Source organism: Physeter macrocephalus, chromosome 14 (assembly GCF_002837175.3).
Source record: "Physeter macrocephalus isolate SW-GA chromosome 14, ASM283717v5, whole genome shotgun sequence".
In the NCBI taxonomy this organism is placed as follows: domain Eukaryota; kingdom Metazoa; phylum Chordata; class Mammalia; order Artiodactyla; family Physeteridae; genus Physeter; species Physeter macrocephalus.
In genome coordinates, this window is record NC_041227.1 from 64,324,188 (window position 1) to 64,349,979 (window position 25,792).

The 25,792-nt window shown below is 45.3% G+C and overlaps 1 protein-coding gene across 1 annotated transcript in view; it reads left to right on the forward strand.

Annotated features, from left to right (window-relative positions):
- PRKCB (protein kinase C beta) overlaps positions 1-4,533 on the forward strand; it is a 148,068-nt gene extending 143,535 nt beyond the window's left edge. Inside the window, exon 14 of the mRNA XM_055089748.1 lies at positions 4,035-4,533. Coding sequence (XP_054945723.1) covers positions 4,035-4,187 — 153 coding nt within the window. The 3' untranslated portion in view covers positions 4,188-4,533. The remainder of the gene's footprint in view (positions 1-4,034) is intronic.
- Positions 4,534-25,792: the final 21,259 nt, after the last annotated feature.

Genomic DNA, 25,792 nt, shown 5'->3' on the forward strand with positions numbered 1-25,792 from the left:
ACCAGCCCTGCTGCCGCCGTGGTGGTAGCAATCTAGACGTCAGAGGAAGCATACATGAAGTCCTGGCTGACAAGCTCAGGTGGCGAGAGAAGGAGGGAAATCGGGGCACAACCTCCTCATTTTATTGTTGGGAAACCAGCCTCTGGAGGGAGGAAGTGACTTGCCCAATGTCAGCCAGCTGGGATGCAAACCCAGTTTCCTGATTCTCGGTGCAGGCCTCTTTCTGCTCTGTGACTACCATCTCTGAGCTGTGCCCGCCAACAGACAAGTTATTTGAGGTCCTTCATCTGGCTGTTGGGGCACCAGGCCTTTCCTTGGATATGCTCTCAGGAAGATTAAAAATGATGGAGAAACATTGACCCATCAATAAAAGATTACAGACAACTTTAGAGGACGATGTAGGATGGATGGATGGATCGACAGAACTAGATAGATAGATAGAGATAAATAGAAAGAATATACTCTGTGTGTGTGTGTGTATATACACACACACACACACACACACACACACTGCACTCTACATTTTCCAAATTGCTGCCATTAATTTTCAAAAGTTTAATAGTTTGCAGAAATAGGTACTCCAGCCAAAGTCTCTGTTCCCCTAACACACCGAGCTGAGGGTTGGTCAGGGAAGCCTTCCGTGAAAGAGATGGATCATTGGTCAGAATCCCTGCAGTTGCCTTTTCTGTCAACATTTCAAGTACAGAGGAGACTGAGAAACAGCTTTCAACATGTATAATCCCAGGGGAATACTTTGCAAAGGTATCGAAGAAGGAAGATTTTGAATTTATTTTTGCGACCATCCGTGTAATTCCACCCTCCATTCGTTCACCCAACCAGCATTTATTGAGCACCGACTCTGTGCCAGGCTCTATTCTGGGTGCCAGGAGCATGGTGGGGAACCATGAAGGTGCAATCCAAGAAGGCAGTCATTAAACAAGTAATTAAAAGCATGATGTAATCTAGAGATAACTAGTCTCTGGGTTAATCAGTGAAGGCTTCTCTTAAGAAAGAAGAAGTCATCAAAAGTCTATGGGGCTCTGCTTTCTCTCTGGAGATCACATTTGAGGCTAAAGGAGGAGATGCAGCAGTGCCCTCTTGACCCAGATTTGTGAGACAATCATATAGTGCAATGGTGGGGAAAGAGGCAAGAGGGTAACTGGGGTGAGTTTCCTTCCAGAAGGCCAAAGGCACAGTCTCCATACTTGAACAGCTCACAGAATCACCAAGATTTGAGCAGAGATACCTGTATGGAGATGCTTGTATGGAGAGAGGGAACTGGTTTCAGAGCTCGATTCTGAGTCCTGAATCTCACCTTTGGGGCTCATCACTCAGATTCCTGCAGGCATTACCTTTTCTGGCCCTCAGGGAGACACTGCCCCTGGCTCAACACCACCTGGTTCTTCTAGATGAGACAGGCTGATATTTTCCAAAGGAACTTAAATTAGAGGAGACGTTTTTAAAAAGAAACTAAAAAGATAATCCAAAGGAACTGAAACACAGTCCAGGTCAGCCATGGCTAGTTGTCTACCAGGATCTTAGAATCCCTCTTTTCATTTCTTGGACTTCTCGCTAACCTGCTTCTCTCCTAAGAAAGCACAGGGCCATGGTCACAGTGACCTTCTTGGGGAATTAATAGGAAGCCAGTGGAATCAGTAACCCTCCTTGGAGGAGTGAAACTATTCTCATGTGGCTTCAGATACTATCAACCCAGAAGGGAATTGTCCCAACAGAGAGGCCCATTCTTTCCCAACTGCTAGGGTAAAATTCAGGGGTATTTTCTATGAAGATCTGCCCATAATGGCCAGTCCTATTTAGACCATGTGAACGACGAAAGCATGAGTCATCACCAGAACAACACATGGGGAAGGGCCTTCAATATTGGGGCTGGTGGGAAGGGAACCTCTTCTGGATGCCCACAGGCAGGGAAGGCCACGGCGGGGGACCTGAAAGGAGGCAGCTGCCTGCTTCTAGCCCCAGATATACCCAGGGCCCACAGCCAGCCCTGGAGCTCTCAGATCTCGAAGGGGCTTTACACAGTTCTGTCCATATTGGGCCTCACAATGGACAGGGGCCCATGTGAGAGACCCGTAGGATCAATGGGAACAAATTCCATTGTTTGGCTATAGAGTATGATCTCTAGCCCCGGGGGCAACTGTAAGTTGGAGAAAGCAAAGAGGCTCATCTTTCATAAAGTCTTCATTCAACAAATAAATGTGGAAGGCCTGCCATGTGCCAAGTCTTGGCACTGGAAATATACAGACAAGGACCTTGCCCTCCTGGAAAGAGGCAATAAATAATGACGACGGTTCCTGACAGCGGCAAGTGCAATGAAGACAATTAAAAAGATGCTAAAGTATGACTTGTGGGGTCCAGAGAGGGATGCACAGGCAATATTAAAGGCAAAGGTGGCGTGGAATTCAAGCTTTTCTCTGAACACAGCAAATAACACATTCAGTGCCTGGGACAACACAGGACAGGCTGACAGCAGGCGGGACAAGACGAAGCAGAATAGGTGGGGCGTGGTAGGAGACGGTCCACTGTCCAGAAAACAGCTCCACCGGCATCTTCAGCCCACTCCCCTCTGGCCACACTTACTGAAGTGCATTCTTCATGTCCCCCTCACCCCTACACCCCTACACATACACCAGAAGAGTAATTGGGGCACTTCTTAGGGACATTTTACCTGTCTCGGGAGCAGCCAAAAAGAAGGCATTCTTGCGAGAAGTATTCTGCAAAGGGAAATGAATCCAGTAATGAGAAATCATTGTCAGTCAGTACCCTTTAGGGGTTAAACCTAAAGCATGGATGGCCATTGACCAAATTCTAGCGAATCAGTCAATCCTCACCGACTCTCCCCTCTTTACAATCTGACACCACTCTGGCTTCAGCCAGGTAACCTGCCCGGTACCTGTGAAACCCATACGTTATCCTTGGTTGTCCTGCAATAAACCAGCCATCAAGCTTTCCCCCCAGTCAGAGAGGCTGAGATGAAGCATAATTAGGAGCCGTGTGGTTGGGTAAAAATCACTACCCCACTGTGCAATCTTGGGCAAGTCACTTTACTTTCCTGTGCCTCAGTTTTCTCATATGTCAAAACACCAGGGGCGAGGACCTCTACCTGCCCCTAGGTGGGTGGTAAGGATGGGAAGGTCATAGGCTGATGAGGACCCTGAAGAGGTGAGAGCATCATCCAGATGTGAGATCTTGTTATGAGCCCACGCTCTGACATTCCCTGGTGAAACTTGCCCCAAACTGCAGTTAGTAAACTGGGGTTGATGACCCCCCCCAAAAAAAAGAAGAAAATCCCAGACTAACTAGGAGAATAGAATGTTTTAAAGCTGCCCTTCCAGACTAAGAGTTTGTTGACTAGATACGTTGCTGTAAACATCCTTGGAAGAAACTCTGGCTGTTGAAGACCCAAATTCTCGTCTGTGGGTGGATTTCTGAGCACCCCTTCAAAGCCTAGATCGCACCAGGGAATGTGGGGTGGATAGTGATCTGTTCCTTTCATTGAGCAGTGATCTGATGTCCCCATTTTGCCGCTCTGCCTTCTGGGGAGCTGAGTGGTCGTGTGGCTCTGCTCCTCTTTAAAGAAAGAAGCCTCCTAGCCACAGGGGGCGCTCTTGGATCGTTTCCTCCTGGACTCTCTACTGCATGACTAATTCTATGACATCATACGGTCAGAGCTAGTTTCCAACTCAATTCATCTCAAAGCCAAGGAAAACAACACACACACACACACACACACACACACACACACACACACCTCACTTTCTGGCAATCCTTAAAGAAAGTCAAGGTCTCATTTCCTTTCTTAGAAAATTTCCACCAAGTTTTCTCTCCTGAAGCCAACATACAGTGTGAAATGAAAGCTAGGGGATAGTATTGCAATGCAGCTGCTAAACCCTGTCAGCACAGGGCTCGTCCTGACTCTGCCCATGAGACGTCATCAGCTTTCCAATAACTGGCACGTCTTGGTCACGTTTCCTTCTTCTTATGCTGTGTTAATGTGTTTGCTTTCCATTTGGCAGAGAGACAAGCGAGACGCCTCCAATTTCGACAAAGAGTTCACCAGACAGCCTGTGGAACTCACGCCTACTGATAAACTCTTCATCATGAACTTGGACCAAAATGAATTTGCTGGCTTCTCCTATACTAACCCAGAGTTTGTCATTAATGTGTAGGTGAATGCAAACTCCATTGTAAGCCTGGAGTATAAGACTTCAGGGCAAGTGTATGTATCTATTCTAGTCTTCCAGGATTCATGGTGCATATGCTGGCATTCCACACGTGGAGAGCTTGTCTTAGAGGGCTTTTCTTTGTATGTGTAGCTTGCTAGTTTGTTTTCTACATCTGAAAATGTTTAGTTTAGAGTAAGCGCTTTATCCAATTATAGAGGTACAATTTTCCAAACTTCCAGAAACTCATCAAATGAACAGACGATATCAGAACTACTGTGTCTGATACCAAAATGCTTCAGCATTTGTAATTTTTAAAGTCAGAAGCTAATGTTCCTGGTAAAAGTTTTTACAGTTATTCTATAATATCCCCCTTGAATGCTAAGCATGACTGGTATTTTTAAATTGTGAGTAAGCTTTGCAGTTACTGTGAACTATTGTCTCTTGGAGGAAATTTTTTGTTTAAGAATTGATATGATTAAACTGAGTTAATATATGCAAACTCTTGTTTACATGTCTGCTTTTAAATAGAGTCTGGCGCAGAGGTTACAAACTGGAGAGCCATAGGCTGATGCATAGATGAACTTCATTTCACTTGCACAGAATTTCATTTAATTGAAATCATTGTCAACATTGAAAAATGGAAATTTAATGTAAATTTCTAGACTTTCAGATTCACTTTTAAAAAGATCAGAAGACTGGCAGCATTGGGCCTACATTTCCATGTGGAAATAATTCAACAGAACTGAAAAATGGCTATCTCCTTTAAAAGCAGTGCATCCTCTTATTTTACCACAGTCTCCACCACCCCCTATTGTACTATGCTCTCATCCACTTCTCTGGATTCTCTAGCCATTTGAGATTGAGACCTCTGCCATTTTCAAGTCGCAGGCTTAATGACCTTCATATTTTCCTGTGCCTGTAATCAGGGTATCTGCTCAGTCATCCATTTGAGTGGTTTGTGTGTATTAAATCCTCAAGTACAAAGTACAGGACATAATTTCATTGTTGCCATGACAAAAGTCAGCAAGGAGACTGGAGTCAGGACAGAGAGAACCCTTCCATGGTCTATGAGGATATCACTCATATTTGTAAAACTACTTACCTTTTACTATTTTCTCCTAACTTAGTATCTGCAACAGACAAAACAAAGCAAACAGGGGTTTGCTCTTTTCTCAATAGCCATACTTGTCCAAGGAGGTCAGAAGAGGAAGGGAAAATAAGGGCGATCACTGCTAAAAGCTGTTGGCATGATAAGGAGCCCCATTCTCTCTGAGATCAGAGTGTCACGTTACTGAATCACTGGGTGTGAGCCTGACACCTTCTCTGAATGAAATCATGCTTCTCTTTTCTTTTTGAAAGATGTAGTAGTCCAATTGGTAACACATGGCTTTGTAGCTGCTAATGCCATAGGGTAGCAGAAAAGAGCAATTCTGTCACACCAAGTACATCATGACTCCACAGAATTTATTCATCTCCTCCCTCCTTGGAAGACCCCCAGGAAATGGGCATCGGGCAGATACAGTGAAGCCACTGATCCTAGTGTACTCTGCAGAATTTTAGAAACTCTGCCAGTTAAAATTGGGTAAAGCCAACTTAAAAGAAGAAACTGTGCATTCAATGCATCACATTTAGAAAACAAAAATACGTGGATTTCTTTAGATGTGTGATGGCATGTTCCATTTAAGATGATATTAAAGAAGGGGTTGCTATTGTTACTTCTGATTCCTCCCTTTTTCATGCCAGCCCCACATATTTTCTCCCTCTGCTGGATGTAAACCAGTTTCATTTCATAAATATTGAGCACCGGCTCTGAGCCAGGCATAGTTCTGGGTGCTGGGCGTATAGAGACCAACAAGATAATTCAGGACTTTCCACTCATAGGCACAAGAAGCCTGCAGAAGTCCCAGCCACTTATCTTCCTGGGATCATGTCCAGTGAGATAGAGTGGGAGCTCCTGTAAGAGCCCTGTAGTTTCCTCTGACTGGCTCAGCCTGGTCCCATGTACATCCCTGAACCAAGCACTGTATCTGGGGGTGGAGAGGAATGGTGGGTGAGGCACTTTGATTGGCCAGACCTAAGTTGTATTAGTTATCTACTGCTGTGTAACAAATTATTCTTAAACTTTGAAACAACAAACATTTATTAGCTGTCAGTGTCTGTGGGCAGGAATCTGGGTGGTGTGGCTTCATTGGTTTAATGCCTCTCATAAGGCTGCAGTCAGGCTGTTGGCCAGGGTTGCAGTCACACATGAAGGCTCGACTGGGGGAGATGGGATTCACTTCGAGTTTAATCACATGGTGTTGGCAGCCTCAGTTCCTGGCAAGATAGGTATCTCCATAGAACTGTCTTTGGACACGGCTTCCCTGGGGGAAAATGAATCAATTGAGAGTGTCTAATCTGGAAGCCATCTAATCTCAGTAGTAACCCGGTCTCAGAAGTGACATCCCATCATATTACTGTTTTCTGTTCTTTAGAAGCAAGTCAGTAAATCCAGCCCATACTCAAAGGGAGGGAATTATACAAGGTGAGAGTTCCAGGAAGTGGGGGCCTCTAGGTGTCATCTTGGAGACTGTTTACTACATACATCAGGAGCTGCACCTCTGGAGCTAGGGGTAGAGTGCCACTCAAACCACATTAACTGAGACTGGGTAAGGGACCACGCTCTGAATAAAAATCGGAAGCTGTTCTCGGAACAAGGGGAATGTATGTTGAGGAAGCAAACCACAATGGTGGGTTCTCTGAAGATGGGAATTTGGGGTTACCCCAGAGATTCCTTAAGGCTGAGAGACAGGTCAATACTGAGAAGCAATTAAAGGAATGACTCACTTGTCATTGCATTTGATCCAGAGTCCCCATCGTTTCATTGTCAAGTTCACCACCAAAGGCAAGAGCCTGAATTTGACGTTCAGAGGAATTATAGTCCTTTGCCTTCAGGGACTCAAAATCCACCAAGGAGATGTGTTGGTAGAAACATACACATAAGTCTACATCAATTATTTAATACTGAGTAACAAGAACTTCAAAACTTAGTGTCTTTTAAAAACAAACATTTATTTAACTCACAATGATTTTTCTGGTTTGGCCACCCCAGCTTCTCTGATGGACTTGCCTGTGTATTTTCAGTCACCTGGAAGGGCAGCTGGTGACTGGATGGTGTAGGATGGCCTCATTCACATGTACAGAGTTTGCAAAACTGACTGGTCTAGGGAAGGCTCAGCTGGGATGGTGTGGTTTTACTCCATGTGCTCTATTACTTTCCAGCAGGCTAGAACATAGGCTTCCTCGTGTGGTGGTTTTAAGGACTACAAAGAGCAGCAATGGGAAGCAAACCCCAGTGAACGAGCACTTTTCAAACCTCAGCTTATGTCATGGTTGCTGCATTCCCATAAGAGAAATTCAAGGGGTGGAGAAATGGACTCTACTTTTGGATGGGAGGCACTTAAAAACACATTGCAGAGGCAAATGGACAGAGAGATGGAAAAATGTGTGACCAACTCTGTATCTACCATGGAGTCCAACAAGGGCACCATTCGTGAACTTAGGGGACATCAAAGAAATAAAACAGGTGGGAAAGAAACTTCCAGGAACATCCTGGGCTGCCCCATGGTCAGGCCTCATAGATCACCAGAAGTCAGTCACCCTACTTGTCTCTTCAATCTCAACATACAAAGATACGGTACTAAAGTTCAGGCTTGCCAGTGGGAGAACAAGAGTCAACTTGAGAGCTGGTGCTATAGGTTCTTCAAACCAATGAAGATAAGTTCTGAAATCTCACCTGTTACACCTGCCATGGTTCTCTTTCTCACCACACATACAAGCTGAGATGCTGGAGAAGCCAGGGAGGAATGAAAAGCAAGATAAATAATAACCAAATCTGGGACGCCCATTCCAGTACCACCTATCAATATCTGGTTCTAAAAGCCTGAAAGCCAAATAGCTGAGGTCCTATATCTTTCCTGATTTTGATGTGGAACTGCTTTGACCTACATGGAATTCTGCTACTCATCACTTCCTAGACAAGCAATGGTGGCTCCAAAAGTGAATCCTGAGTTCCCAAAACAATAAAGGTTTGCACTTTATTTATTTATTTTTTTTTTTTCAGTACGCGGGCCTCTCACTGTTGTGGCCTCTCTCGTTGCAGAGCACAGGCTCCGGACGCGCAGGCTCAGCGGCCATGGCTCATGGGCCTAGCCGCTCCGCGGCATGTGGGATCTTCCCGGACCCGGGCACGAACCCGCATCCCCTGCATCGGCAGGTGGACTCTCAACCACTGCGCCACCAGGGAAGCCCAAGGTTTGCACTTTAGACTTCTTGCCCAAATGACTGAACCACACTCCCTCCACTATGGATTTTGTCCCATAGAATGCTAGTTTCCCTGGCATATGGACTGCTGATATCAGGCCAGATGTCAGGGTTGAGATTACAATGGTGTTTAAACAAAAGATGCAAGAACATTCAGTTCTGTTTTCAACCAGTCACTCTTCCTCACGAGGTGCAAGAAGGAAATAAATGCATAGAGGACAGTGCCTAGTAAATGAAAAGTTGATCAATATTTGAAGATTTGACTTTATATCCCAGTGTGGGAGCCTAACCCCAAGGTGGGCTGGATTGCATGGAGAGTTCCTAGATATCGTGAGTTATATTACTTATCTATCACTGTTAACAAGTTACCCCAAAATTTAGCAGCTTAAAACAAGACATATTAGCTCCCAATTTCTGTGGGTTGGGAGTCCAGGTACAGTTTAGCTGGGTCTTCTGCTCCAGAGTGCCTTATAAGCTTCAATCGAGGTATTGACAGGGGCCGTGGTCTTACCTGAGGGTTCAACTAGGGAAGCATCCACTTCTAAGCTTGCTTACATTGTTGTTGGCAGGATTCAGTTCCTTGTGAGCTATTGGACTGAGAACCTCAGTTCCTCACTGGCTCTTGGCTGGAGGCTGCCCTCAGTTGCTTGCCATTTGGGTCTTTCCAAAATGTCGCTTGCTTCATCAAAGTGTACAAGCTAAGAAGGCAATATAGTGAGAATACCAGTAAGCGGGAAGTGCCATTCTTTTGTAAATGAATCACATGAGTGATTCACACGTCACTAGGTCCAGCCCACACTTAAGGAGAAGGGATTACACAAGGGCATAAATAAGTGAGGCAGAGACCCGTGGGAGTCATATCAGAAGCTGCCTACCACATAGGTGTAAAGGGTGTCCTCTAGGAGATATAATATGGGATGGGGTATGGGAGACAGAGGGGGGGTATCAACACTGTGTTCAATGAATGTGCTCAATCTTGATCAACCAGATCAACCCCGTCCTCAGAGGTGAAGTGAAGGTGGGGAGGAGGCACTGTGATCTTCCCTTTTCTGACTGGGAGTTTCTGAGCTGGTGTGGGTGGCCAAACTGACACCATTTATCTGAATGGAAGTTACCTTTTTCTTGCATCAAAAGATTTGAGCTTCTCCTAAATAGAACATTAATCAGCATTTATTTAATCCCACAAGATTGAAGGGCCCTTGGTCTCAAAACAGAGGAGTTTCCTTGAACACCCCCTAAACACAAGCAGCGTGAGATTCATATCTCTGCCCTAGTTAAGCAGCAGAAAGCTGAAAGGAACCATGGAACTGTAGTTGAGGAGCCCCCAAGGATATCTGACCCCAAGATCAGTGTCAGGAAATTCTACTAGTTGTAAGTGAACAGAGCCCAGGGGCGGGCTTCCAGGGAAAGAAGGTGAAAATATTTTAAAATGATGTAAAGGGGGAGGAAACTCTGATTGAAGAGAGGAGCAAGCAGAAAAAGCCTCCAGATCCCATCTTCCTCATTATTATGCTACAAAGACTGAAACTGTGTCAGGCAGCCCATGACTGCACCAAGAAATCATTAGACCTGAATATGATTGAATATATTTCATTCATTCATTCATTAAATCTCTCTTTAGCACTAATGTCTATTCCAGATGGGAACCAAACATGGGCCCTCTTCTCATGCAGCTGATGTGCTGAGAGGGATACATATTAAATACAGTGAATAACATTACAGATAGCAATACCTGCTATGAAGAAAACAAAGCAGAGTGGTGGGTAGAGACTGGCAGGGATGGGGATGGCTGGGTCATCAGCTACTTAACCCAAACGCTCAAGGAAGACCTCCTTGAGAAGGTGATAGTTCGAGGTCAGTGATAAGGAGCCAGAGCAAAGCATTCCAGACAGTAGGGACAGCAAGTTCCAGAGCGTGAGACCTGGCCTCCCAAAGACCAGAAAGTAGCCCATGTCACTGGAGAAAGGCAAGACTCGGCAAAGTGGGGGAGGTGAAGCCAGAGAGCAGAGAAAGGGCCAGATCTTGTAGGCATTCGTAGACCTTGATGGGAAGTTTGACTTTATTCTAAGTTCAGTGAGAATCCCCTGGACACTGTATTACTTTCCTGTTGCTGCTGTAACTAATTGTCACAAGCTGTGTGGCTTAAAACAACACAAATATATTCTCTTGTCGTTCTGGAGGTCAGAAGTCAAAACTCAGTCTCCCTGGTCTAAAGTCCAGTTGTCCACAGAGCTGGTTCCTTCTGGAGGCTCTAGGGGAGAATCTATTTCCTTGCCTTTTCCACCTTCTGGAGTCCTCCTGGGTTCCTCGGCTTGTGGATCTCTGTCATCTTCAAAGCACATCACTACATCCTCCGCTTCTGTGGTCATATCTTTTTTACCTGTGACTCTCCTGCCTTCCTCGTGATTACATTGGGCCCATCCAGATAATTCAGGATAATCTCCCCATCTCATGATCTTTAACACATTTGCAAATCTCTTTTGCCACGTAAGGTAATATATCTATAGGTTTCAGGGATTAGGAGGGGACACCTTTAGAGGGCCTTTATTCTGTCTCCCGCAGAGACATGAAGCACGGGCTGACGTGATCTGATTTACCTTAGAGAACATGGTTTTGTAAGGGTGAGAGGGAGAAAGGAAGCTCAACGGAGACAATTGCAGTAGTGCAGGGGGAAGCAGAGGTGCCGGACCGCTGTGGTCCTCATAGAGATGAAAGAGAAAAACACAGAGAAGGACTATCTAGCCAAACAGGTGTGCTGACTCCCAGCTGAATATGCTCAACCAGCCCAGCTTCAGTCTCTTTAGAGAACTCTTGGGTCTGTGTGGCTTTTCGGAAGGGAAGAGGCCTGGACTGGAAGGGAGTGAAACATCCCTTCCAGTGACATAAGCAGGGTGGGGCTAGTCCCCAGTCTGGGGTGGGTGACGTTTGGGATAAAGGACTAGGGGGGAATAAAGAACCAGACTGGGGATGAGTGGGGGAAGGGCTTCAGCAGTGGTGGGGAAAACCTGGGGTAGTAAGTGCCCCCCCCCACCAAGTATTGAGTCTTAACCCTGGAATTTGTAAAATTCACCTTCTCTGGGAAAAGGGTCTTTGCATATGTAATTACACTGAGGATCTTGAGATGAAGAGATTACCCTGGATTACCAGGGTGGGCCCTAAATGCCATCACAAGTATCTTTACAAAAGAGACACAAAGGGCAGTAACACATACACACAGAGAAGGCGGCATGAAGAAGGAACAGAGAAGGATGTGACCACAAGCCAAGGAATGTCGACAGCTGCTGGAAGCTGGAGGAGGTGAGGAATGGGTTCTCCCCCGGAGCCTCCAGAGAGAGTGAGACCGTGCCAACACCTTGATTTTGGCCTCCAGAACCATGAAAGTATCAAGTTCTGTTGTTTTAACCCATCCAGTTTTGGTCATTTGTTACAGCATCTCTAAGAAACTAATACACCTGGTGTGGACAAGATCACAGTGTAGAGTTTGACTCAACTACTGATAAATGGGCCAAACTGGAATTCTGAAACAAACCCTTCCATTGTGGGCGCGCCACCAGGCAAGTGAAGTCGGAGATGGAATCTCAGTCCCAATCATCCCAGGAAACAAGATGAGAAGAAACTAATGTCACTCTGACAGTCAGAGGACCCTGATGACTTTAAACCCCTTCCCCATTGGTGCTGCCCTCACCAGCTGAAACCGGGAGCAAGAACCCCGTCTGGGGTGCAGCCCTTCTGCGGGACCCCTGAAGACAGCCAGCCATTGCTTGGTATGGTTCAGGCCTGTGGACAACTTGCCTCCCCCTCCCAATACACCCACTTGGGGTTGGCTCAAATGCCTCTATGTCTGACGCCGCAGAGAGTGGTGGAAAGCTACAGAGAATGGACAAAACTCACAGACCATCTGTTCATCTTCTGTGTTTTGCAAATTTATTTTCAAAGTTAAGCATTTGATAGCAGTTGTCAGGCATTATCTCAAAAGCTACCACTTGGGTAAAGACATTGTTTTAAAAATCCAGGAGAATCACTCATAGATCAGTGATTCTCCAGGGTTTGGAATAAGGGATGAGTTGTATTTTGAAACAACATCTTCAAATATTATCCTATAACTTTATTACTGGAAAAGGGGGAAATGTCTTATTTTTATAATACAGACTTCAGGAAGGAAAGCTTGACCAAATTTTGCTAGAAAGGCTGTGTAGAAAATGGAGGAATTTCTCAATCAAGAATCACAGGCTCTGGGATGAGGGTTTATTGGAATTTCCTGGCCGTGGTGAGATTTTTATGTTTATCAAAAAGGGACACATTAAAAAAAAAATGCTATGTAGCACCTTCAGTAGAAGGATATGTCACCTTGACTTGATTCTCGGAATGTTTGGAAAGTGAGTACAGCCATCTAAGAAGGGGTGCGTCAGTGGTTGTAAAGGATAAGCAGAATGTACCAACTCCTGGGCATGAGTTTTGTCCTCCATGCCCTACAGTTCAGGGGCTGAGTTGGGAGGTACTCAGGTTGGAAGAGACTCTCCCTCCAACTTCAATACCTTCCAGCAGGAGCTTCTCAGTAGAAGCTTGAGTATCAAGGACTTAGAATAAGTCCTTGGGTATCATGGAAATTAGGCAGCTGATTCCCAAATCATGGCCCTAGGCACCCATAACTAAGCCCTCTTGGCCAACATGACCATGAGAACTGAATATCGACCCCCTGGGACACGTTCCCATTTCACTGATACAACTGCAGAAAACTTTGCCTAGGTTAGAATAAAGGGGTTACTCTAGAGTATAGTGGGGTGGCGAAAACCCAGACTCCGCATCCAGAGCATTCAACTCCCAGCTCTGCTACGTACCAGCTGCATAACCTTGGAAAGTTACTTAGCCACGTCCGTCTTCCCATCCTTAAGATGGGAGGGGACAATAATACTCTTCCTTAGAATTGTTGTGGAGATTGAATGAGACAGTGCCTGGAATATAGTTTGTTTCGTTTATGCGTCAGCTATTATTTTCATTATTACAGGAGCCGGGCAGATAAGGCAAATGCATGAAGCATTCTAGGAGCAGAAAAATAAGAGGGTTGTGAGCTAAGAGTTTTTGACCTGGAGAGTGCCTCATCCTGTCTGATGTGAGCAACCTCTGTGGCATCCTCTCCAAGAGACAACCTACAAGGATGCAGCCCAACAGTGCTGTATTTTCCATTCCTCAAAAGAAGCTAGAAATCTAGATTTTTATATAAAATGTCCTGATTTTAAAATATGGACCACTAATTCTAATTTTTTGAAACTCTGGGCTGTGCAAATAAAATATGTCCATTTAATACATTTGTCAGGCAGGCTTCAAGATAAGCGGGTACACATTTTCAGCTCTTTTAAGAGTCTTCTAAGGATATCTCGGGGAGAAAGTGTTTCATCTGCAGAACTTATTAACTGGACATTATTATTTATAATAATTTAGCACTTATAATGTGCCAAGCCCTATCCTAGGGCTTTATAATAATAATTCAATCCTCACAACAACCCTATAAGGTAGGTACTATTACTTTTGTCATTCTCCAGTGGAAGAGACTGAAGCTCAGAGGGTAAGTAACTTGCTCAAGACAAAAGAGCAGGTGGGGGCTTCCCTGGTGGCGCAGTGGTTGAGAGTCCGCCCGCAGATGCAGGGGACGTGGGTTCGTGCCCCGGTCCGGGAGGATCCCACATGCCGCGGAGCGGCTGGGCCCGTGAGCCATGGCCGCTGGGCCTGCACGTCCGGAGCCTGTGCTCTGCAACGGGAGAGGCCACAACGGTGAGAGGCCCGTGTACCGCAAAAAAAAAGACAAAAACAAAACAAAAACAAAAGAGCAGGTGGTAGAGCCAGATTTTAATGCAAGCTGGCTTTAAAAAATTTGTTATGGATCACATAAAAAATTTTTAAACCCGCACAGAATGTTGGCACGGCCAGAGCTGTCACCAAAGTGTGTATTTATAAAGGTGTGTATCACTAAGTGATGTTGGGATTAGCAGGACCACGAGAGAACCCAAGCAAACAGAGCTCAGCAAAGCCGTGCCACGTACACAGAGTTGCTTGTGCCCAGCACAAGTCAGTACATGACCACTGAACCATATTTGTAGTTGATGTGGCACTAAATTAATCATATAGATGATGGCAAACCTTTATAGAGCCCTTACCATGTGCTAGTCCCTATTCTAAACACCCTACAAATATTAATTTACCTAATCCCATTGAGACAGATACTATTCCTATCATCCCCATTTTATGTGGAAGCTGAGTCACAGAGAGATGGAGCCATTTGTCCAAGTCCACACAGCCATGAACTGGGGCAGAGTTTGAATCCAGGCAGTTCAGTTCCCGAGTCTATGCTCTTGGCTACTACATTTTGTTTATAAATCAATTGACAATGTCAATTACCTGTGGTTAGTTCCACCACAAAAATGCCCATGAGCAAGAAAGAACACGGCAAAGAGAGAGATTTCAAATGAAGTTGCAGACAAAACTGAACATTGGTGGGGGTTTGGGGGGATATAGTTTGCTTTATTATGATGACAGTAGCTAGCTCTGGGAGCGAATTATTCCTAGGTTCCACCAGTGTTAAGTTCACATTAGCCTCATAGAAACTGTAGGAGCTGGATGTTATTATTCAACCCATTTTACAGATGAGAAAGCTGAGACTCAGAGATGGTTTCAATAAGGTCACATAGCTGTTAAGTGGTCAAATGAAGGCATGAACACAGGTCTGTCAGACCCTACAGCCTGTGTGTTTAAGCCTCACATTAAAATGTTCAGAGGCTTGTTTCTCCCAGAATGGCTTCTGCTAAGGGAGGTGGAAAAAACTAGGATAAGGACTAATTGCTAATCAGCCAGGGAGTAACTTCCAGGGAGTTTCCAAAGAGAAAGTCCACATGACCGGGCGGTGCCTGAGGGGGGAAGGTTTGGGATAGAGCCTCACTAGGAGTATCTGTGACACCCCACAGGCCCCAGCCCACAGACAACCTCTCCCTGAAACCAGAGGACCACAGACCCTTCCCTTCCCTCTGGCTAAATGTGAAGAGCATCCTTCTGCCTTGTTACCTCTTGGAACCCAAAACCTGGTTGGGTATTGAACTTGCATGTTGGACCCTCTTAGGTTTACATGTGGCAAAACCCACCTCAAACTGGAGTAATTAAAAGGATAAGAATCATTTATTTGTTTAGGTAACTAAAAGAGCCTTGGGCTGTCTGGCTTCAGGTACAGATGTGTCCAGGGACTCATACAATATCGAAAGCTGTCCTTCTCTGACTTCATCTAATGTTCTCCATGGCTTCATTTTCTTGGTGGCCCCCAGAAGCTCCAGTCACTACCCCCAGAGCTTAGCAATACTAGTGGGAGGAGAATTTAATTTTTCTAATAGTCCCAATAAAAATGAGACTGAGTTTTACTGGCTTGGCTTGAAAAATCCATCTATAACTTAATTATCTTGGCTAGAGGGATAGATTTGCCAAGCCTGGGTCACATGCTCGCCCCTGGAGTAGGGTGGAGGTAAGAGAGTCCTCTTGAATCACATGGGGATGAATGGTTTCCCAAAAGAAAATGGTAATATGATTTTAAAAAGAAAGGGAAATGGGAGTCTGGGAGATAATAACAGGTGTCTCCTAAAAGCTCAGACTATAGGGTCACCTACTCTTGGATGCTAAGATTATAGGCATAGATCCATCTGGTCCCTAATGTGTTACCTTTCGCTCTTAATGGGAGGTTCTCAGTGTCTCTGAAGCCTGTAAGAAAGGCAATAAACTTCTTTGCTAGCATATGTAGTGGACATTTCCCCTTCTGGAAAGAGCATATGCCAATATTCCTTGTGATTCTATCCATCCCTCATTCTCAGTCACTATGGTTCAAAATGGGGCTCACCCACCCAAGTCTTCAAGCATAAAGCTGTGACCTAAACCCTTCGTATACCTTTGGCCATATGATTGGTTCTGAGATGACTGTGTGATTTGATTCTTACCAGAGTCATCATATCCTGGGCGTTAAAAAAAAAAAAAAAGACTACTGGGGAAGAAAAGCTCTTTATTTTCGACTGGGGTTGGTGAGAGGGTAGGTTGTTGGCTGGGCGAGGCTAGAAGTCATCTTGCCACTGCAAGGATATTGCTGGCCCAAAAATGATAGAAGAAACCAGAGCTGAGAGATGGAATTTGAACCCCAGGACCCAGACATACTCTATTTGAGCCAATCACCATCATTTTTTTTCTTGAATTAAACCAATTTGAAGTGGATTTTCTGTCACTGGCAACTAAAAAATGCCTAACTAATTGCTACTACCTGGCCTCAAATACCAGCCCTGCCATTTTTACAAACCATGTCACTTTGGGTAAGTCGCTAAACCCCTCTGATCCTTAGCTGCCCCTTCGATGGAGGGCAAATATCTTTCTTGCAGGGTTTCCAGGATAGTAATTGAGGTTATAACTGATTAATACTGAGCACGGTTCTGGGGACACTATGTGTGCATCATGCATGTAAGTTTTATTGTTGTTGGGAGAGCAGGAAAAGCCAAAATAAATGGGATGGAAACTAAAATTGAGCGTCTATCAGAGCCAGGAAAGTATTTGATGTAGCTGAGCTTGCTGGACACAGATAATAGGGAGCGCTGGGGGATACCGGGAGAGCAGAAGCCTGATTCCAAAACAGTCAAACTTTAAATTTTAAAATCTCTGTAAGGGACAAGCAAAATAAGGACAAGGGCTACTATTTCCCCAGGCCCCGGAAAACAGTTGAAACATGAATGTATCAGACAAGACCGTGGCTGTGAGCCAGGAGGTGTGGTTGCCCGATTCTAAGGTGTTCCTATGAATTCGGGGTCTAAGCACCATGCTGGCCCCCACCTCAACGCTCTGCCTCTCCCAAAGCAAGAGAGTCGAAGGGCTCTTTGAGTCCAGGCTCTCCTTAATTTCAAAACCGAACATGACCACTCTTTATTTTTAACCTTCCCTTCCCCTCGTCTATGCCTTCAAGCAGCTTTTCTGGGGAGGGAGTGTTCGCGCCCACACTGGCAGATCTGAGTCCCTGGCCACGCGCCGGCTGCGATGGGGCTGTTGCCATGCCCACCCACCCTAGCAGCCTGGAAGCCAGCCTTGAGGGGGGCTCACTTGAGAGCTGCATGAGCGGTGAGGAGAGCGGAACTCAAGTGCCAGAAGTGACCCGGGTGTGGGCAAGGTGCCCTCCACGCTCACTCACTCTTTTTTTTTTTTTTTTTTGCGGTACACGGGCCTCCCGTTGCGGGGCACAGGCTCCGGACACGCAAGCCCAGCGGCCATGGCTCACGGGCCCAGCCGCTCCGCGGCATGCGGGATCCTCCCGGATCGGGGCACGAACCCGTGTCCCCTGCATCTGCAGGCGGACTCTCAACCACTGCGTCACCAGGGAAGCCCTGGAATCATTTTGAAAACTGTTTCTCAGAAGAGATGATTACCCCAGTCAGTCCTTCAAGGTGGGACATTTCACTGAATAACTTTGGGTCTCCACGAGGCAAGCCAATTGAATAAAATAAAATAAAAATTTCATCTTTTGCCTCAATCTGAGCACCTCTCAGGCCATGATAAATGAAGGCTGGATGATTCTGAAAAAATAATTTATTCATTCATTTAATCAACAAATACGTATTCTGCACTTACTATGTGTCATGTGCTACTACAAGTATGGGGGTAGAGCAGTGAATAAAATAGAAAACTTCTCTGCCCTCAGTGAACTTTATGTTCTAGAGTTTGTACAAAATAAACGATGGGCAGAACTCAGGGTCTTCTGGTCAATTTCAATGTTAAGAACTTTAGTTTTGTAATAAGGACTCACAGGCCTTCAAAAGCCCAATCTAGGAATAATATCAGATCTGGGACTTGCTTCAAAATAAATCAGTGGGGAGGGGCAGTTAATGGGACATAGAGATAAAACAGGATTGGCCATGGGTCAATGACTCTTGCAGTTGGTGATGGGTACGAGGGCATTCATTCATTCATTACACTTTCCTCCCCACTTTTATACATGTTTGAACATTTTTCATAATGAAAAGGTTTTTAAAGTCCAATTCAGTTGAAATCAAAATACGAACCTTGCATTCAAAGTCTTTCCTTCTCTCCAGCCCCGGCCTGATCATGAGTGGAGGGGCTCCGTGTAGGAGGGGGAGGTGACTGGGAGGTCCTTCTCTGCTTCCCCTCCTCTCCTGTTGCTGGCTCCTCTGGGGTTGAGGAGGGGGAAGAGGGGTGGATAGAGGGGTAAGAGGTAAAACTTCTCTTACTTATGTGATGCCATCAGTGGTTCTCTTTCGGCTGCCGGTGCCCTCTGCATTGCTGGCATTCAAATGTTGTTCTCTTGTGAGTATGGTCCCATGGAGGGAGTTTGAGCTGAGTTAATTTCCTCAGTATCCACATGGATACTGTGCATGTGCATATTTGCAACACCAAACGCTGGGAGTCGAGGCCGCCTTCCTGGTGCCCTCTCTCCTCACACTGTAATCGAGGGCTGCTCTAGCCAGCCTCTTGCCTTCAAGGTTCTCCAGGCAGGAACCAGACACAGCCTTTATGTCCATGTGTTCATGCATGCGCCAAACACCTGATGACGCTTAGTTTCTCTCAAGTGCTCCTCTCGGTGCTTGGCTCCCACCCACCATTTTGTTCCAGGTGCCAGCCTAGAGCGGTCACATCGGCAAGCACCAGCCAGGGAGTGGGGTGTCAGTCTCCCTTCTTGTAGGCCCCTCATCCCATCAATGAGTGGATTGGACCTCTTCTCACTTGACTTGATGGGGAAGAGCCACCCAGAGCCAAAGCGCCTTCCTCCCCCAGGCTCATGGCTCATTGTTTCCCCACCTCATTGAACTCCAATCCTCAGTCCATATAATCTGGACAGAAGTTATCAGAGGGAGGGACTGCAGGAGCCCGGGGGAGCCCTGGGGAGTCATTTGGCAGCTCTTTGGCTCTGGATGTGGGAATATTTCATGTTTATTGTTTTCAGCTTTGGGGCTTTGGCCAACCTTCCAAGCCAACAGGTAAAGCCCTAAACCACATCCTGTTCTACTGAATTTAGGAAGGTTTCCAAAGTGGTTTTAAACCTCTTAGTTGACTATTGAGGTGTTTATCTCATCTCTAAATAAAGACAGCTTTTGAATCTCTAACTGCCTCTTGGGTCATTTTGATTTCCTGGTGCACAAGTCCTATGGAAAGTGATTAACCACGTAATAGTCATCTGTTTGTTATTCTGAAGGTGGCAGGTTAAAACAAATCTCATTAAGAGAGCTGGCTTCTTTGGCATCATTTTATTTATAGCTGCAGCTGACATTTATTGAGGACTTCATATGTGTCAGGCACCGTGTAAAGCACTTATGTGAATTATCATGTGTAATCCTCATTATACAATAAGGAGGTCCTATTGACCTTAGAAATAGGTCCTATTATTTTATTTATGAGGAAAGAGAGGCAAAGAAAGATTAGGTAATTTTCTCAAGGTCACACAGCAAGTGATGCAATTAGGACTTGAATCCAGGTTTCACTGACTCCAAACCCCATACTTTCGGCCATGCCCCAAGTACAGTGTTTGGTGTTTCCGTAGATATAAGCTTCTGTACCACAAATCTGTTCAGAATTAGAGGAGCAGAACCAAGGCTCCTATGTACCACTAAAAAAGTACAAATCTGATCACGTCACTTCCAGCTAAAACCTCTCACTGTTTCCCAGCACCCTCAGGAAAACAGTCATATTCCCTAACAACCCTAGTCTAGGACGCCCATATCTCTAGCCCAAGTAAATGCAATAGCCTCCTGATTCATCTCCTGGTTTTTCGCTCTTGTCCCGGTGGAGTCTATTTCTAGAGTGAAATTTCCAAAGTATAGGTCAGGTCATGTTACTCTGCTGCTTAACTTGTGCAATGGCTTTACGTTGTTAAAGAATACCCAAACTGTTTACCCTGGCACACTCGCTCTATGTCATCTAGCCCCAGCCTACCTCCCTGACCTCTTTGGCTGTCATTTTTCCTCTTGTTCACGAGACTCCTGCAACAGTATCCATTCTGTCCTTCAACAAGGACACATTCATTCTCATTTCAGGGCTTCTGCACGTGGTGATTCTTCTGCTGGGAATACTTTCCCTAGATCTTCTTCGGGCTAACTCCTCCGCCCCCTTTGACTTCTTTCAGCTCAAAATCACCTCCTCAGAATGCCCTCCTTGACTGTGCCCCCTAAAGCAGTCCTTCTTCCATCGCCAACGCTGCTCTTATCCTATTGAATTCCTTGATTTCACTTTCTTGTCTTCACAGCATTCATCATTACTTGCATTTTTTTGTTTGTTTGGTAACTCCCTCACCAAGTTCCTTAGGTGCAGAGAATCTGTGTTGCTCACTACTGCATCCTCAGTGCCTACAGCAGGGCCTGGTAAACAAGTGGGTCTTGACAGATATTTGTTGAATGATCTAGCATGGCGAAAAGGCCCTGCGGGATCTGGAATCTACCTATCTGCAGTGCACAGTGAACATCTCATTTTCTTCCTCCTTCGTCTGGTAACACCAGACGAAGTGGTAACACCACTCAATTTGAGTGGTAACACCACTCAAATTCCTCAAAGAATCAGCCCTTTACCCACTCTCAGTTCATACGGATTAAGGGAAGGCTGATCTTCCTCCCTCTGTGTCTGGAGACAGAATGATAGCACAGACCTGAAAATCAGTGAATCCCATTTCCTGGCCACCACGATTGACTCAGGTAGGTCTGAACCAAATGGTTCAATGAGAAACCATCCCCAAGACATTTGTTGTAACTCTTGATGGAGACATATCCTCTTTCTTCTAAGGTTGCTCAACTGGTAGAATGCAAAACAGGAGTTCTTGGTATTTGAGAAGAGAGCCAGGCTGAAGATGGAGCTGGTGGAGAGGGAGTCAGGGCTGAGATGGAGAGGCAGATCTTGGATGCCATTGTTTGAATCCCTGGACCCAGTTGCTCATGAGCTTATCTACTTTTGTACTTTTAGTTTTATTTATTTATTTTAAAAAATATTATTTATTTATGGTTTTTTTAAAATTTACTTTTATTATTTATTTTATTTATTTATTTTTGGCTGTGTTAGGTCTTCATTGCCGTGTGTGGGCTTTCTCTAGTTGTGGCGAGCAGAGGCTACTCTTCGTTGTAGTGCACGGGCTTCTCATTGCCGTGGCTTCTCTTGTTGCGGAACACGGGCTCTAGGCGCACGGGCTTCAGCAGTTGTGGCATGAGGGCTCTAGGGCGCAGGCTCAGTAGCTGTGGCGCACGGGCTTAGTTGCTCCGCGGCATGTGGGATCTTCCCGGACCAGGGCTCGAAACCGTGTCCCCTGCATTGGCAGGCGGATTCTTAACCGCTGGGCCACCAGGGAAGTCCCTACTTTTGTACTTTTAAATCACAGGCACTGATTGATTGCTTTTGCTTGTTGTATATCCTTTGAGTTGGGTTTCTGTCAGCTCTGACTAGAAGCTTCATGGCCGGGGGGTGGGAGAGGGAAGGACTGGGAGTTTGGGATTAGCAGATGCAAACTAGTATATACAGGATGGATAAACAACAAGGTCCTACTGTATAGCACAGGGACCTATATTCAATATCCTGTGATAAACCATAATGGAAAAGAATGGAAAAGAAAAAGAATATATATACATATATATATGTATAACTGAATCACTTTTCTGTACAGTGGATCTGACTAGAAGCTTCATGGCCGGGGGGTGGGAGAGGGAAGGACTGGGAGTTTGGGATTAGCAGATGCAAACTAGTATATACAGGATGGATAAACAACAAGGTCCTACTGTATAGCACAGGGACCTATATTCAATATCCTGTGATAAACCATAATGGAAAAGAATGGAAAAGAAAAAGAATATATATACATATATATATATGTATAACTGAATCACTTTGCTGTACAGTGGAAATTAACATAACATTGTAAATCAACTATACGTCAATAAAATATTTTTTAAAAAGAAGCTTCATGACCAATAGACTACCTAATTCCATTTCTCTTCATCTGTACAAATTAGGAATTACCATTGATTCTTGAGCAACAGGGTTTGAACTGCACTGTTCCACTTACATGGGGATTTTTTTCAATAGTGAATGCTACAGTACTCTACGACCTGCAGTTGGTGGAATCTGCGGATGCAGAACCAGAACGTCGGATACAGAGGAACTGCATCTACGTGTAGGAGGGCAGACTATAAGTTAATCGTGGATTTTTGACTGAGCGGAGTGGTGGCGCCCCTAGCTCCTCCATTGCTCGAGGGTCAAGTGCGCTTTCATCTGCTAAAATTGAAAAGGAGTGAAATAGATTAAGGAGTCTATTTTTGTCATGTAATAATGATTTTGGAGATAATCAATCCTGGCCTTGGATGGTGGCTCCATAATGCTATTAGGGACCCAGGCTTCTCCAATTTTATTTTATTTTCAGCTATCTCAAACATGTGCTCGTCACGTGATGGTAACAAGTCAGCTGGTTGACCTCTGGTGTAGAGTTCCAGATCCTGGCAGGAAGAAAGAGAAGGTAAGGACAACACACTGTGGGCTATCAAAGTCTGACCGCCAGCTCCCTTGAAGGAGATTTTACACACGACACACAACTCTTTTATTCCCCACTTTAAAAATTGTGGTAAAATTTATGTAACATAAAATTTGCCATTTTCAGTGTACAATTTAATTTCATCCACAATGTTAGGTAACCATCACCACTATCCATTTCTAAAACTTCTCATCACACAAAACAGTTCCTTAACCATTAAGCAATAACTCTCCATCCACCTCTCCTCTCAGCCCCTGATAACCTCTAATCTACTTTCTGTCTCTATGAATCTGCCTATTCTAGATACTTCTTATAAGTGGAATGATATGATATTTGTCCTTTTGTGCCTGGCTGATTTCGCTAAGCAAAATATCTTCAAAGTTCAGTCATGTTGTAGCATGTATCCAAACTTCATTTCTTTTTCTGGCTGAAAAATATTCCATTGCATGTATAGAACACATAAGTTTATCCGTTCATCAGTTGATGGACACTTGGGTTGTTTCCACCTTCTGGCTATTGTCCACAAAACAACTTTTAATTACATTTTATTGGTCAGAATTTTGTTACAGGGCCACCATTCTCTTCACAGAAAACTGAAAGATGTAATTTTCTTTCAAGTAGACAAAGAGCATCCCCAACTACAACTGAAGTTTTATTAGTTAAAAAGAAATGAAGAAAGGTCATTAGGGAAGCAACTAGCAGCCTCTGCAACAGTCCACCCCTTTGCCAGCAAAAGTCTTTCCATATGTAGAACACACTCACCTTTTCCCAAAGGAGACAATCCCAAGACATCCCCTGAGAGGGTAGGCTTTCTGAACAATGTGTAGCCCTCTTCAGCAGGTCTGGGTGTGTCTTCTTTTGGTCTAAACTAAAAGATAACAGGGCTTCCCTGGTGGCGCAGTGGTTGAGAGTCCGCCTGCCGATGCAGGGGACGCGGGTTCGTGCCCCGGTCCGGGAAGATCCCACATGCCGCGGAGCGGCTGGGCCCGTGAGCCATGGCCGCTGAGCCTGCGCGTCCGGAGCCTGTGCTCCGCAACGGGAGAGGCCACAGCAGTGAGAGGACCGCGTACCGCAAAAAAAAAAAAAAAAAAAAGATAACATACTTGCTACAAAGGTCACATGTGCACAGTGCGGTTTGTAACTTCAGTCCTCTCTCTCTCATATGGACAGTCTTGAAGAACATGAGTTAGCTGCAAGAAACATTATGGACCCTCATTTGAGTGGGAGAGCAAGCCATCTTCTGGGCCCGTGAGCCATGGCCGCTGAGCCTGCGCGTCCGGAGCCTGGGCTCCGCAACGGGAGAGGCCACAACAGTGAGAGGACCGCGTACCACAAAAAAAAAAAAAAAAAAGATAACATACTTGCTACCAGCACACCCATTATTCAACTGGGCAGATGGAACCAGATAACCATTAAGAGCTTCTTTTAAATGCAGAGACTGGGCTACCCAGAGCATCCACAGGTTCATAGAAATTATCCAACCCAACTGATCAGGAATAACAAAATTTCTCTTTCCTGGGAATGGAAGAAGTTTCCTGACTAGCAAGGAGGAACTCCATTATCTATTATTTTCCATCATCTTCTCTCTGCCCTCTGGAAGATTCTTCTTTGTCCATCTCTCTCCCTGGATCCATCTGAGGTGGAACTGGGGGAGAACAAGCTTCCTCTTGGGCTCAAGAATCTTTCAGGGCTTTACCTGTTTAGAGGTGTCATAGTCACAGGTTGCTACCCAAGTCTGGGTCATATTTGGCAAAATAGTTCCTCCAAAATCTAATAAGCTTCAAATATTTTCTGGAAGAGTATTCATGGACAAACATCTCATCTATACATAATATTCAAGCACGAAAAGTCTGCCACACTAACCCCACCTCACACTTCAGCCATACTAAACTACTGTCATTCCCTCAAGCTCAGCATGTACCAGGGCTTTGCATGTACTGGTCCAACTGTCTGCAACACAGTTTTCCCTGATCCTTACTTGGCTACTCAACCTGAAGGGTTCAGTTAAAATGGAACTTCCTCTGTGAAGCCTTTCTTGATGACCCCCCAGTGACATGAATTGTCCTCCACTTGCACCTCCCTAGCAGAGTACTTACCAGACCTCCATGATATTTTAGGTAGCGTTCCCTAGAAGCAGAGCCTGAGGCAGGGAGTCAGGTACATGTAACTTCTAGAAGGAGTGATCTTTAGGCAAAACCTGTAAGGGAGTTTGGGAACAAGCATTACGAAGAGCAGCGAGTCTCCACCTGTGACCTCCCAGAGGAGCAAGCAGCATTAGCTTTGCCAGGGACCTTGCTAGAAGTGAAAACCTCCACGAACCAGCCTAGAAACTCTGGGAATGGAAACAGTAAGCTGTTGTTTAAGCAGCCTTTTAAGTGATGAGGGTGCACACCTAAGTTTGAGAACCAGAGGGGAAGGGGACAAAATCAAATAATGATGGGGCCCCAGGTAAAACCTAGCCTTGGCCTGATCCATGGAGGACTCTGGAGCATAAATCGCACCACAGAATTGTCCCTGCCTCTGGTAAGAGGGAAGATTTTGCACCTCTGTATCAGCACCCATTGACGGTAGGCTGTCCCTTGGGGGAGGGATCACTTGGGTGAGGCAGCTCCTATCAGCTGAGAGCAATTCTCCCAAGAAGGGGCAACCAAGGGCTGGCAGAGCAGGTGAGAAGGTTGGTGCTGCAAATGCACCAACCTAGCAAAGGGGATCGGGCATCTATGGGATACTAGCAGCATCTACTACAGTTTTGCTTACTTGTTCAATTATCTCTGTTCTCTCCATCAGACTG